The sequence below is a fragment of the Prenolepis imparis genome, unplaced genomic scaffold, assembly GCF_030444845.1.
Source record: "Prenolepis imparis isolate NDT839.2.m4 unplaced genomic scaffold, iyPreImpa1.0 SCAF_9, whole genome shotgun sequence".
NCBI classification, from domain to species: domain Eukaryota; kingdom Metazoa; phylum Arthropoda; class Insecta; order Hymenoptera; family Formicidae; genus Prenolepis; species Prenolepis imparis.
In genome coordinates this window covers 15417372-15432267 of record NW_028141167.1, presented here as the reverse complement: position 1 = coordinate 15432267, position 14896 = coordinate 15417372, and the positions used below count along the sequence as shown (strand labels likewise).

Sequence of the window (14896 nt, the reverse complement as noted above, 5' to 3'; positions counted from 1 at the left end):
ACCAACGGAAGAAGAATGAACCAATATTTACACTGGTTTTCTGGACAGTTGGAATTTTCCTCACTGTGTAGGAGCTTTCGATGGAAAGCATGTGTTGATACAAGCACCGCCAAATTCCGGAAGCTTGTTCTTTAACTACAAAAAGACATTTAGCATTGTGCTGATGGCTGCATGTGATCACAAATATATGTTTACACTAGTCGATGTAGGCTCGTATGGTGGTAATAGCGATGTTGGTATTTTTACCTCTTCTGATATTCATTTGGCACTAGAAGAAGGAACATTAAATCTTGAAAAAGGGACTGCAAATCTTCCTGGAAGCAACGTTAAATTACCGTGTTTTGTTCTTGGAGATAGTGGTTTTCCAATTAGTACTAATATGATGCGGCCTTACTCTGGAAAATTAGTGGATTTAAGAAAGAAAATATTTAATTACAGGTTAGCAATTAATATGTACTTATTATTAATACTTTAGTATAAGATAATAATTATGATAATAATGATGTATGTGTTACTTAATACGCGTTTCATTAATTTTCAGATTATCTACAGCAAGACGTACAATCGAAAATACTTTTGGAATTTTATCCTCACGGTGAAGGATCTATAGAAAGCCAATTAAAGGCTATAGCACATGGATTTCCATAAACATAGCCATAATACATAACATAAGCTCAAGAACCAATCAGATAGTCTTTTTAGATTTAATATGCTAAGGAAACGGAAAATTACTAAAAACTTAAGCATAAGAAGAATTTCAATCGGATGAAATTTTTACGTACACGGAATTTGTAGATGTGTGTGGGATGGTGGCTCAAATGATTGTGGCACATCTATGTTCTATCTGATCAATGATGATATTGCAAAGAAGAAGAAATACTGTACTTTATATATTTATATATATTTATATTAACTCTGTTTTGCTTATTGATTAAAAAATTGGAGACCATAATAGTTATTGTTCTGACAGTTTTTTGATGAGGTCCTATGAATCCATACCAAAGGATAGTGATAAAAATTGTGAAGGACTCGATACAACGATAAATTATGAAAAAGATGTATTATTTGATTTGATTAATTGATTTGATAAAAGGTTATTGTTTGGAAAATATCTAAACTCCTAAACGACCTCTTCCTTGTTTGTTCTCACTCCCACTCACCCGCTATCACTCGCTCTCTCATTCTCTCTCTTTCTGACTTCACACGCATTCTCGCTCCCCCTTTCCCACGGCCGTGACCCACAAATCACGGGCTATCTCCCTGAGGTAACTAGGCCAATCAAGGAGCAACACATCAATCATCGTGCGCACATGTCGCCTCTCCAAGAATCTCGCTAGAAACCTTCTGTACTTAGTTTCCGGTTTCCTCGAGCAGTTCTCTCTCGGCTAAACGTGAACATAAGTAAGCGAACGGACAAAAAGGTGATATCAGAAAACTCTACAACGGACCAGTGCTATCTCTCGGACTCTCTATCTCCACGGAACTATTCTAGAATCTCTCATAGTGACCACGGACTACGACAAGTGAATCTCAACGAACAGATCAAGTGCGACATAACAATCAGTGCGGCCATTACCGCTCTCCTCGGGCGGCCACGTGTCGTGATATCCTTCGGACTTCTCCATACATTTTTTTCGTCATAAAGACCAAAGACATTTTATTTTCCATTTTGTATATTTTAACGTTTCTTGATTGGCAGAAGGCCAGTATTCAGTGCCGCCGTACATTATTATAATAAATTAGAATTATATTGTTGTGTGAAACATCGTCCGTTTTTGATTTTGTGGTTTCTGCCCATATTTCCGCCTCACTCCAACCAACCAGAATTCTCACCGGACTTTTATCTCAACAGTTATCCTCATTTTTATGACAAATCTTTAAAAGATTATAAAGACCAATTAATGAAGGAAAATTCGTGGCTTGAAATTTCTGAACTAATGCAGTTATCAGGTAAATATTTTGTCACCACGTAAATATTTTATTTGATTTTTACTGAATTTTTTACCACTAAAATGATGTTCTTTTTATTCATGTTGATCAAAGCAGCAGTATTTTTAATTTTGTTTTTAATTTTTTATGAGAGAAACCGAAACTTGTTTATAACAAAAGTAGTTTCAACTTGGTAGATCAATTTTAACATTCAGAATATTTTTATTGCAATGATTATTAAATTAAAGATTCAATTAACATTTTTATAATTTTTTAAGTAAACCAATGTCAACTTCGATGGACTCGTTTAAGAGAAAGGTATTCAAAGGAAAGAAAACAAAGGCAAAATGAGACAAGAAGTGGAAGTGGAATATCTAATCGAGTGGTATGGCCACTATATGAGAGCATGAAATTTTTCGAAAAACATATAGCAAAAAGAAAGTATGTTTAGTACAGTGATACCAGAATGCGGCCTCGGTAGCATGCTATGCTATATGTGGAGGGGATGACATACAAGCCGTATTGTGTATGTATATGTTTACGTACACGTGCTTATATGTTATTTCCTCAACATTGTAGCATGTCATCGAAGCTGGATTCTGGCATTATTGCTTTAGTGGAAATTTTTTAATTATGATACATTACCATATGGTTTAATGTTGAATCATTTACCTATGGTTTGTTTGCGTTGCATGTCTCCTACTTGTTCCAAGTGCTCTAATACATGTATGTATATGTATGCGCTTGGACATGTTGGAATATGCAACGCGACAAATCTCTATTTATATATATAACTGCTATTCATAGCGATTTTCTTCTTAATGTTCTTTTTTATTGTTCAGTAATAATACTTGCTTTCCATTTACATCAAAACTCAGATAATTTTCACTTGTGACGTTATAATTCATTTGAAGGGGGAGAGGCTCACTTGCGCACAGTACAACTGGACACGTTGCAATTGCACACCGTGCTAAATGCACATTCTTTTTGATGCTAGAAAAGTGAGATTCAACTGAGTTTTTACCCACCCATGTGCTTTAGTGAGTTTATTAAACTCACTAAAACACATGGGTGGGTAAAAACTCAGTTGAATCTCACTTTTTTAGCATCAGAATCTACTAAAGATTTAATAATAAATATTTTATTGATTATTTTCTCGCATATAAGAGGATTGCTATATAGCGTCAACTTTATTATAAGTCAAAACGGACGAAAAATTATATATTACTAAACATTTATTATACATTTTGTTAATCACATTTTTTTATGGTTAGTGATATTTTTATTAAGACTAGTCGCGCGCGCAGCGTTAAGCGTATTTCTTTCAAAATGTACTTAATGATTGATTTCATATATGAGGTGTTCCATATAATTATTACATTGTAATAAGAAATTATAAATATTTTTATTTTAAACTTCCCTAAGTCTCACAGCCACATTTCTAATAGTTTCGAATTAGCGAAAAACTTATCAAACATACACGTCAAAGACGATGTCCATTTAATTTCATTAGACGTTGTTTCCTTATTCACGAACATACCGACAGACATGGCCATTGATAGTGTTTCAAAGAGATGGGAGCACATTGCTCCTAATTGTAAAATCTCTAAACCTGAACTTTTAATCGCAGTGAGATTTATTTTGAACTCCACCTATTTCATTTTCAACGATACAATTTACCAACAAACGTTTGGAACACCAATGGGCTCACCGCTGTCCCCCATAATAGCGGACATTGTGATGCAAGATATTGAAAATAATGCACTGGAGAGTCTGAAATTCACGCCTACTTTTTACTACCGGTACGTCGATGATGTTGTACTTGCGGTCCCTTCCTCATTCGTAAACCACACGATAGAGACATTCAATTCGTTGCATGCAAGGTTGCAATTTACAATGGAGATGGCCGAAAATAATAAGATAAATTTTCTCGAAGTCACATTGATACTCCAATAACCGGATCATTTTTTATTGGTACCACAAACCAACTTTTTCGGGGAGATACTTGAGTTTCCTCTCCCAATACCCTATCTGTCAAAAAAAGGGTACAGTAATTGGTTTAATAGATAGAATCTTTCTTCTCTCACACCCTCAATTTCATGCGAAAAATATTAAACTTGCCATTGAAATTCTATTAAACAACAATTATCCCTTAAAATTCATCTTCCAGACCTTCTATACTAGATAAAAAAAGTTAATTAATAACTGCTTAACAAACAACAAAGGAGATAACAATAATGAGACAAGTCCTTCCTTTTTTACGATACCGTATATCCCAGATATTTCTGAACAATTAAAGAACATAATTAAAGATCAAAATATGAGATTATCATATTTCAGTCTCAATAAAACGAACAAATTTATTAAAGCTCACAAAGATTCTATCAAAAAATCTGCCAGCCGCAATGTTATGTATAAAATTAATTGCAGCAAGTGCAACGCCACTTATGTAGGACAAACTGGTAGACAACTACAAACTAGAATAAACGAACATAAAAATCATATTAAGAGGAAGACTACAACCCGCTCTGTTATCACCGAGCATAGATTAGAATTCCAACATGAATTTCACTGGGATGATATAGAGATCTTAGATGTTGAACCATATTATAAAAAACGTGAAATCTCAGAAATGGTCTTCATTAAAAAACAGAAAGATGGTCTTAACTTACAAACGGACACAGAGTTATTACCGGACAATTACGTTACAGTCATTGACAAACTACAGAAGATTTGAATATCGCGCCCTTGCGCCGGTTTTATGTTTTAATTTAATTTTAATTTATTACCGCTTATTTTTGTGCGCGTCCTCTACTTGTATACACATATTGACATCTCATACCTAACTACAGTCCGTATTTGTTTATCGTTAACGAGGACATTTCAATTTATTGTATATGATCGGACTGATTGTGTCTGCCTTTAATTCCAACAAAGTTTTTACTGTTAATACACACATCTGAAATAGTGAGATGTCTTGACGATTGCGAAAATCAGATTTACTCGTACACATGCCGACTGTAAGTAACTTATTTATGAAGTCTGACATGATGACTCTCCCCCCTCAACATAAGTTTTGAAACTTTAATTACCAGCTCTCATTATAGAGACCGTCACAACAAATTTTGACACTACTTCATGGCCGACCAACTTTGGAGTGGTACATTCCGAAATTGTTATTTTACAAGAACATCATACTGTCATCGATCGATCTCAACGTCAAACGACATTGCATGCCGATATCGAATTAAGTATAAACCTCTGTAATCATACGACTGCGAATTGCGGTAATGACGGCGAACTCCAATTTTATTAACCGCTACCGTTAAAATTACTTCGAATTTTATTTTCTTTTATTATTTTCAATGCGCTGAATATGGCCCAAAAAAGGGACCGAAACGTACGCTTTTGTAAGAGAAAAAACATTTTATAAAAAAATGTTTTAAATTAATATATACTGACATAATTAAATGTGTCTTAGTTTTTATTGAGCGCCCTAACGACCGCGCATAGGCTTGTATTGCCAATATTACCCCATCTTAGTATTTTTATTTTATAAAATATAATTTTTTTTATTGAGATAGCAGTTGTTGAAAGAAATGTATAAAAATAATTTTATTTTTTTTATTTTATTTATCATTAAAATATAAGTTTATATGGAACATTTGTAAGTTGCCTTTGATAATAATAGTTTATTTAAATCTATCTAGTATGTGTTATATGGAACGTATGTGCAAATAATACTAGTCATTAAATTTGTCTAAGTATAGAATTATATTAATTAAATATTGTACTTATAACACATGCAAGTTGATATATATTTCATCAAATGTTGTATGAGATATTTAATAAATATATACATACATATTACATTAAATGTCTATAAAATAAGTCATTTCTTGATTGTGCATTGTAGTTGTATTCAAATTTGGTCCCGATTTTGTCCTCTTTGTACATAATCATGTTGCCATGGAACTTCTCCGGCTGGAGTCAAGAAATAATTTGCTAACGTTTCTCTTTGTGCATATGCTTCCATTGTTGCTCGACGAGCATTGGTTGGCACCATATCTCGAAGAGGTATATCATTAATCTCTCGCCAAGCACCATTTATAATTTCTCCATTATTATTTTCACCATCAACGTAGTTCGGAGGACAGTAAAATCTATTCATTGGAGTTTGTTGGTCATCTATACTTTTCAAGAAATTATGGAGGCATACTGTACTCAAAATTATTTTGTCGGCAGTCTTGGGATGCATATACATATGGGTCGACGCAGAACTCTCCAACGCGATACCAGGATTCCGAAAGCATTTTCAATCGTTCGTCGTGTACGAGATAATCTATAATTGAAAATTCTATTCTTTTCATCTAAGTTTGTACCTGAATAAGGTTTCATTAAATTTTTTGACATAGGAAATGCATCATCTCCAATAAAAAAAAAATTTGTTGATTCATCATCTCCTGGTAGTTTTACTCTTTCTTTTGGCAAATTTAATCTTTCTTTTTTCAATAATTTCCCAAACTCAGATTCAGCAAATACACCAGCATCATTTTGACTTCCGTATGCTCCGACATCAATTAGGGTAAATTTATAATTATGATCGCACGCAGCCATCAATACCACACTAAACGTTTTTTTATAATTAAAAAATAAAGTACCAGATCGTGCGGGCGCCTGAATTATGCAATGTTTGCCATCAATTGCACCTACACAATTTGGAAAGTTCCATTCATCAAGAAATCCTGCACTAAATCTCCTGTAATCTGCTTCTACAGGAGGTGGTACAAATTGATGAAACAAAACTTCCACGATAACTTTAGTTGTTTCTTTGATGATATTATATGCTGTAGATTCTCCGATACGGTATGCTAATGCTACAGATAATACTTGATCCCCAGTCGCCAAATATCTGAGAGTCAAAGATAAACGTAATTCAGGAGAAAGAGCTCTCCAATTCTGTTTCTGGAGTTTTGGAGCTATCATTTCCAGTAATGTATAAAAAGTATCTACTGTCATCCTTGTATATCGAAAAAACATTACAGTATCGTCTTTTAACTCTTGAAATAATGCTTCAAAGTCGCCTTGATAAGACCGATTTTTGTTTATAGGTCTCACCCACCACCTTCTCCGCCTACGTTGTCTTTTTTTCCATATAATGACCAATGCACTCCACTGTATAAATTGCAGGAGAAAATCAGGATCTTCCCATATATCATCCATTGCTACAAAATAAACAAAATATTAGCCTAATTTTTTCATTATTTTTTTTTATCAATATTTTTCTAATATATATTAAAAATATATGAATCTTTATATTCATTATATATCATTGGCGTTAAAAAAATATCTTTCATTTATTTATTACAGAAAATTTTGATTAATAACACCTAAAATATATAATTATGTTATATATATTATAATATATAATTATGTAATATTAATTTAATTTTATAACAACATAAATATTGTACACTTTATATAGAAACTCAGTTTATTTCAATAAGCTTTAGCAACTTATTTAAATATAAACCATATAAACTACATAAATCAAATCAAGCAATCAGGTTAAATCACATGTGTTTTTTGTACCACAAACATAATTGTATATAGAAAAACTATATCTTTAAACTTTCAAAATTTGTTTATTTTCGTCTATCTAAAAGTGACTTCTGATCATAAAACTCATAATGACGTCATTATGACGTCACTAAAATGTCATTTTGAAAAAATTATAATGATCTCATTTAATACATTTTTAGCAACGTTTTGATGACTTATTTTTGATTTCATATTGACTTTAATATGACCTTTAAAAAGAAGAATATTATGTAAAATTGAATGGTACACGAAACTGTAGCTTTATTTGCATTACAAATTACATAATTATATATTATTATAAATCATAAATAAACATTGCACAAAATGTTAGCACTTTAAGAGAACACATCATGTTAATTGTAAAAATAAACGCCTATTATTATTATTTTCTAATTAAAAAACAATACAAATTTTAAAAAAGACTGCTTAACGGAAAATAAAACTTTTAAATCTCTTTAAAATAAACAAAAAACTCAAAATGAAAATCCTGACGCAGAAAGACAATATTATAATAATAGAAGTATATCATATTAACATAAAAATAAATTCTCTGATATTGTTTTTTAACTGAAATGTAATACAAATTAAAAAAAAGACTGCATAACAGAAAATAAAACTTTTAAATCTCTAAAATAAACAAAAAACTCAAAATGAAAATCCTGACACATAAGAACAATATTATAGTTATTGTAACATAAATATTAGATTCCAATTTCGGCTACTACAAAAATCCGTAACTAGATTTTTCGCTGGTTACTTGTGTGAAACCAACGCAACATTTTCCTTTCCGCCTGTGCCAAATTGCTATCAGGGAACATCTTTAAAACAGCACCTATATGTATAAAATAGAGATCAGTGTGTTACTTAAAAATAAAAAATATTAAAAAAAATAAAGAATTTGTAATAAGTTTAGGAAGAATACGTCCCACAGCTGCATATTCATCGGTCTGTTCATCGACTTTCATCAATGTACAAAAATAATCTACTTTCAAAAAAATAAATTTAATTTTAGAACACAAACTACATATATTCGATTATTAAATTAACAGATTATTGATAAATCAAACTTTTTTTTATTGTAGTAAAAAAAGAAATGCAAAGAAATTTAATATTTCCACAATTATATTATACTCTTTCATATGCATTTAATGTCATTTATTAAGTAACTGAATATCCAAGAACAAGAAATTTCTTCATTGAGATAGCGACAAATTTTTAAACTTATTTGTAAATATATAAGATGCAATAAAATAATAATAATAACTACAAAAAAATATATAAAATATAGTTTCAATTTTAATAAAAATAATCTACACAAATGAAATAAAATGTAGCTATTAAATTTAACTTGCAAACTGTGTCACTATATATACTATGAATAATGAAACTTCTACTTACTACAGGTCAAAAATTATCATCAGATATAAGAAACTTTTGGAACTCTGAGAAGGCATCTTCATCATTTAAAGGGAGTGTAGGGAGTCCTTTCGGTTTAATAATTTTTCCTTCTTCTGGGGCTAACTTGCGATGAATCCTATGAAGCATCAAAATTACATGTTCCATTTTACCATTCAATTCCTCTTGCCTATCCACTAAAATTTGAAGGACAGCAGCAATATGAGGCTCTGAAATAAAGTAATATATAATAAATAATAATTTCGAAGTTGAATAAACATTAATAAAGAAATAATGAGGTTAAAGATTATTCATTCATATGCATAAATTATGTGTTGATGGGCAATAAAATCATAAACTTTATACAAGAAACAATCAACAACGTACCCAATTTCATTTGTACATTTTTCATCAATGACGGCAAAGAAGCTGAAACGTGTAGTTAAGTAAAAAAATATCAGTATAATTAATTATGGAAATGGACTTAATATAAGGCAAAAAATTTGTTACAGCCCAAAAATAACATTATAACCTTACACTTATGACATGGTTGAGAAGTCACAGATTTACAAGATATAGAAGTATCTTTTTTTGTAGAGGCTTCACTAAAAGACATTATTTTTTCGGAAAACGAGGACGACGTTCCATGTTGTATTAGTAATTTCTTTCGTAGAGGTGAAGCATTAAAACATGATGGATTGTTATATGCTATAACAAATAATCAATTAAAAGCAAATATTTCATAAAATTGTAAGCTGAGCAATGAATATGCTCTTTAAACATTGATTATATCATGCATGTAAGCTACAAAATAAAGTAAACAATATAACATATAGATACATACAGTTTGAACAGAATTGGGAAGTTGCAGTTTTTGTAGTTAAAGTTTTAACTGGAGAAACTTTGTCCAAAACTTCAGATAAAGTACCTTGACATTGAGTTTCAGAGAGAAAAATTTAATTTCTTTATAAAACAGTACTAATGAATAATCATAAAGTACTATTTTCACCTTTACCTTTAATGAGAGGTGAGGTCATTTTAGAGGATGGTGATTTATTGCGATTAGGGGAGAACTCAGAAACAGGCATTTCCATAGTCGCTGTAAAAGAAATAAGTGACAATGAAATTTTTTAATATAAACAAAAAATGCAATACACGAAAGCCAAAACAGTTTTTTAAAATAAAAAAAAAATAAAAAAAAATAAAAAAAAATTTGCTCTTGCAAAAAGAATTTAAAAGCAAGCTTTGCTTTGAACACTCTGTTGATTTATTTTCACTTCAGGATCATAATATATATATATATATATATATATATATATATATATATTAAGAAATAAAACCTTGCCATTAAGATAAAATTCTAATATAAATACGACTTGTGTAAAATTTAACTTACCATCATTGAAAAGACATTTTACTGCTGAGTTTTTCTTAACTTCTATGCAAGTATTATTTTGCAATACGGAAGACTGTGATGCACGACATAATATCCTCCGTTCAGTATAACAGGAGGACGGAGAAATAACTGTATGCTTTATTATTCTGGGCTTCTTTGATTGACATAAAAGAGAAGGAGATCGATTTTTTTTATTTTCTAGGAGCATTCTCACTTTTGTCTTAATGTTATTTGTTGTACAATTTTCTTCGTCACTGTGCTATCATTAGAGGAATATTTTGATTTCTTTGGAGAGGGATTATCAACTTCAGAGCTGTCAGACTTATTTACATATCTTGCAGGCATGCGTCTTGTTCTAGATTTCTCTGTATCAGTTTCTCCAGCAGCTGTATCAATGGCACTGTCTTCTTCAGCTTTAATACTAGCCTTACGTGCTTTTGCATAAGTATCTGAACAAACAATTAACTTGATGAAAACATATTAACTAACAAATCTTACTTTAATGGTAATAAAATTAATTAATCACATATGTATGAAAAATTTGAAATGAACTATTTATGAATATATTTGGAAAAACATTTTTAATGTATTTATAATACTTTTCTTTTGAAACAATAATGCTTTTTGAATTGAAAAATGTACAAATATTGATAAAAAATACATGGATATGAAAAATATTAAGTTCTTTTTATATAAACTTATTCCGTTGAATAAGGAAATAAATATAACAATATAATAGCATATGTAATTTCTTTTAATCTTTAAAAATTATTTTATTTTATTAAACACTACGAATGCACTTATTAGTTTGTTATTACTCTGCATAAAACAGAATTTACCATATTTATGCATGATTTCTATTGGCATTTCTTGAAAATCATCCTTTGGTTCTGTTAAACTCATAACCCATCTGCTGATTTTATCAGAGGGATATTTCTTCGGTGGCCATTTACAAGAGTTGAGTTTATAGTTTATCCATGATGATGGAACAATGGCTACACTTTCTTCCTATACATTATCCGAAATAGGAAATTTCACAACAACATACTGCAACACAAATAATCAAAATGTTATATATTGATACAAGGAGTAAAGTAATTAAATATTATAGGGATTGTATAAAAAGATAAACGTACTTTAATGAAAAAACGGAATGAGTGGAATGCAAAGGAAAGTGTCATTACTGTCAGGCATAATAATACATTTCTCTTTAACATCTTCAATTTTACAATAATAAAATGTATTTTGAAATTTCGACACTTTAAAAATACCCAATTCTGAAGACTCCATAGGAAATTCATAATAGTTTTCATAGCGTTTAAATCTTTTTCCCGCAATAATAATACCTCTAGGAGAATCAATCACACTGTATAAACGTACAACTTCATTATTTATAGTTTTAAAATACCGATTTGCTTTATTTGTACTCAGTGTGAAATCTTTTGTTATAACAATGGCATATTGTTGACCTTGAATCGGCAAATTATAACCATCAAATGGTTTTTTTAAAGTTACAAAATTGGAATTTTTATGAGGGTTTGGGTTATTTATCAATGCACCTTGAGTTTCCATATCTTTGTTAGCTAATTGTTGTAATGGCCGATGAGTAGAGCGTAAGTGACTTTTTATAACACCCAAAAAATTTTCATAAGGAAATGCACTAAAGGAATCTAATGTACCTCTGTTATGACATTCTTCAGCCAAATGAATGAGGGAGTGAACATTGTAGACGAAATTCACGCCCAAATGATCGAGCTAACTGCTTCACAAATTTTCTTAACAAATAATTAGCAATGTTATTCATTCTTTGAAAAAAATCGTGTGTACACAAGATGTAAATTGCACAGTGAAGAAGGAGAAAGCACTGGTAAATATTATTGGGCACACGCGATTTTTCAAAACATAAATACAATCATACAATATGAATCTTCTAAATTCAGTGCCTTTCCACTTTTCTCTTTTATTACGAACTTCTTGGTTTCTGAGTAAATTCTAATGGAAAACAGCCGGCAATATTATTTAACGCATTATTGATTTCAAACACAATCGCATCTGGCAATGTACATCGAGAACGAATACTTATGAGAAAATGAAGCATTCTTTTAACAACTCCTAGATACACAAGATGTAATGCATCTAGACCGAATTGAGAGACCATACCAGTTCCGATATCCTCTAATATTGAATTACCGACATGATGATAAGGATTATCTCTATTATAGAAAGATTCATCTGTACGTCTGGGACAATCTTGCTCAAAGAAACACATTCTATGCTTATAATATGTCCCTTGTACAACGCACTTTTCACATGCATAATAGCCATTATGCGCGATACATTGTTTTATAAATGAACGAGCTTCAGCATCTAGGACATAATTATTAATTTTAAATTGATATATATTATCATTACTCCATTGAAACCCATTTTCTTGTAAATCTGCTACTTCAGCGACAAACTGTTCCAGGTAAATATTAACGTCAGTAGGTTTTTTAGAGCCCAAAAAAACAGCAATCAAAAAAGGATGTTTGAAATCTCGAAATTTGCCAAGAATAGGCCAAAAATTCATTTCTGAGCTTTTGCTTAAAGGAATGCCATCTATATTGACATCTATCGCTAATATTTCACCATATTTACGAATATATTCATCAGAAAGTAATTGTCTAATATTCAGTTTTATTCCTTTGTACCAAAATAGTCCATCATTTTCATCGAAGACATTATTAACTTATCTTGAAGTACGTAACAGAGTTTTATGACTCTTAGGCAAAAATTGAAAAATTGGCATTAACAAAGTCAACAATGCATCTACTTTTTTCTTTGATACTCCACGCAAAGCCCATTCCCTTAACATGTTTAATAAATAATCGTTCCGTTGCCTTTCATCATTAAAGTTCAATATATCTCTTATTTGTTCATTATTATCTTGTGTCTCATCCTCTCTCTCTTTCTCTCTCAATACTGTCATTATCGTCTCTATTATCATTTATATTGTTATTTATATTGTCATTTATATTGTTATTGATGGAATTGTCAGGAGAATTAAAATTGCCATCTGAACTAGGATCTGAACGGAAGGTATTATTTTCTTGAAAATCTTCCCTTTCAAAAAAATCCTCAGGATCAAAGTCTGTATCATTATCATCACTTCTGTCAGAATCAATTGATCTTGCAGCTCTTGCTTGAAGCTTGGCTAATGCGATTCGTTTCGTAGCACTAACTCTATATTTTGATGCTATTTTTCGTTTAAATGACGTAGCCTATGATTTAAAAATATAGAAAAATTAAAGGTGGTATAGCGCATAATTAAATTAGATTGAATAAAAAATTAAAGAGGAAAATCAAGCGAGTAATAGGTTAGGGTTAGATTAGGTTACATTAAGAAATTAAAATAGGGATTATTTTGCGATAAAATTAGTTCTTACCTTTTTATTATTATTTCCAGACATAATGGTTTTCGGTTTCTACGTTTGGAAAAAATTTATTGTTATGTTGCACTGTTGCGTTGCACTCTAGCTTGTTGTGTTGCACACGCGAACACGTTTACGTTGAATAACCGCGAATTATATTTAATGGATTGGCCAGATCTCAAAGTGGCAAACAAATGACGTAATTCCCTAGTTGTAACCAACTTTACGTAGCCAAACAGAATACTTCCCGCCTGAAGCTGTGTGATAGATGGAGGTTATAAAATCGTGCGATTCCAGCGAACTCTATGTTGGACATTCGGATAAAATCTCAAGAATCAATCATAATAAGATCATTTTTTTATATATTACAATTACTATTGTTTATTCTATTGTTCGCATATATTCTAACAATATTTAAGCAATATAAATTGTTTGAAAGTTATATAATGCGATTTTCTTATATTAGCGGGCTTAAAATATTATTATTCTTTTTGTCATCTTTAAATCATGTTTTAATCATTTCTGTTTAGATAACTTTTAAGTGATGAATAAACTCATAATGACGTCATATGGTCAAATTTCACTCTTATTCTTATGGTTAGAATTTCAGCTTATGGATCCATTGCTATTGGCTGACATGTTATGTTACGCTCCTTATTGGCTAAATCTTTATGGTACTTCTTAATGCTACGGCTATGGAATTTGTGTGCTATAGCCTTAATATGCATCCTAAATATGTAGATATGGTTGTTATGTCGACAATATGTCTGCATAACTTTATAAAGCATGTTGTGTTCTTGGGATCGCTGAGACGGATATCAATTAAGAAGACCTTGATTTTATTACTTTTATCCACTTATGGTTATATTATTGTATTTTTGAATGCTTCATACAAGTGCGAACTAACGGAGATCCTGCTTCATTGTTCTCTCTTTTTCTTGCGCACGCACTCACTCTCGATATCCAGGCGCGTCACTGTACGCGGTAATTATAAAATAATGTGACGTCATAACACTCTCCCTACTAAACAAAAGAAATACATTTATAGAGAAAAAAGAAAAGAAATGTAATTGAGAGTGCTCGTCAAAGAAACCGAAAGTACAAATGTAACAAAATATAAATAACGCATGTATATGTATGTATATATGTATTTTTTTTTTATTTG

At 30.8% G+C, this 14896-nt stretch overlaps 1 protein-coding gene across 2 annotated transcripts; it reads left to right on the top strand.

Annotated features, from left to right (window-relative positions):
- The first annotated feature begins 1365 nt into the window (after positions 1–1365).
- Positions 1366–5510, top strand: LOC145940540 (uncharacterized). 2 transcript variants are annotated; one of them, XM_083045797.1, is made up of 3 exons: positions 1366–1950; positions 2208–2314; positions 4360–5510. In XM_083045797.1, the coding sequence occupies exons 2-3, from the start codon at positions 2277–2279 to the stop codon at positions 4664–4666; spliced, it is 345 nt and encodes a 114-aa protein (XP_082901923.1). In that variant the 5' UTR covers positions 1366–1950; positions 2208–2276; the 3' UTR covers positions 4667–5510. The 2 variants fall into 2 exon arrangements, with proteins under 2 accessions (XP_082901923.1, XP_082901922.1); XM_083045796.1 differs by having other exon boundaries at positions 2208–2370.
- Positions 5511–14896: the final 9386 nt, after the last annotated feature.

What these genes read in the sequence shown, in the direction of transcription:
- LOC145940540 (XM_083045796.1), top strand. Translation starts at nt 1,902, where the DNA reads ATGAAGGAAAATTCGTGGCTTGAAATTTCTGAACTAATGCAGTTATCA. An exon ending in TGAACTAATGCAGTTATCAG is followed by an intron (nt 1,951 to 2,207) that starts GTAAATATTTTG and finishes TAATTTTTTAAG; the next exon opens with TAAACCAATGTCAACTTCGA. An exon ending in AAACATATAGCAAAAAGAAA is followed by an intron (nt 2,371 to 4,359) that starts GTATGTTTAGTA and finishes AATTAATTGCAG; the next exon opens with CAAGTGCAACGCCACTTATG.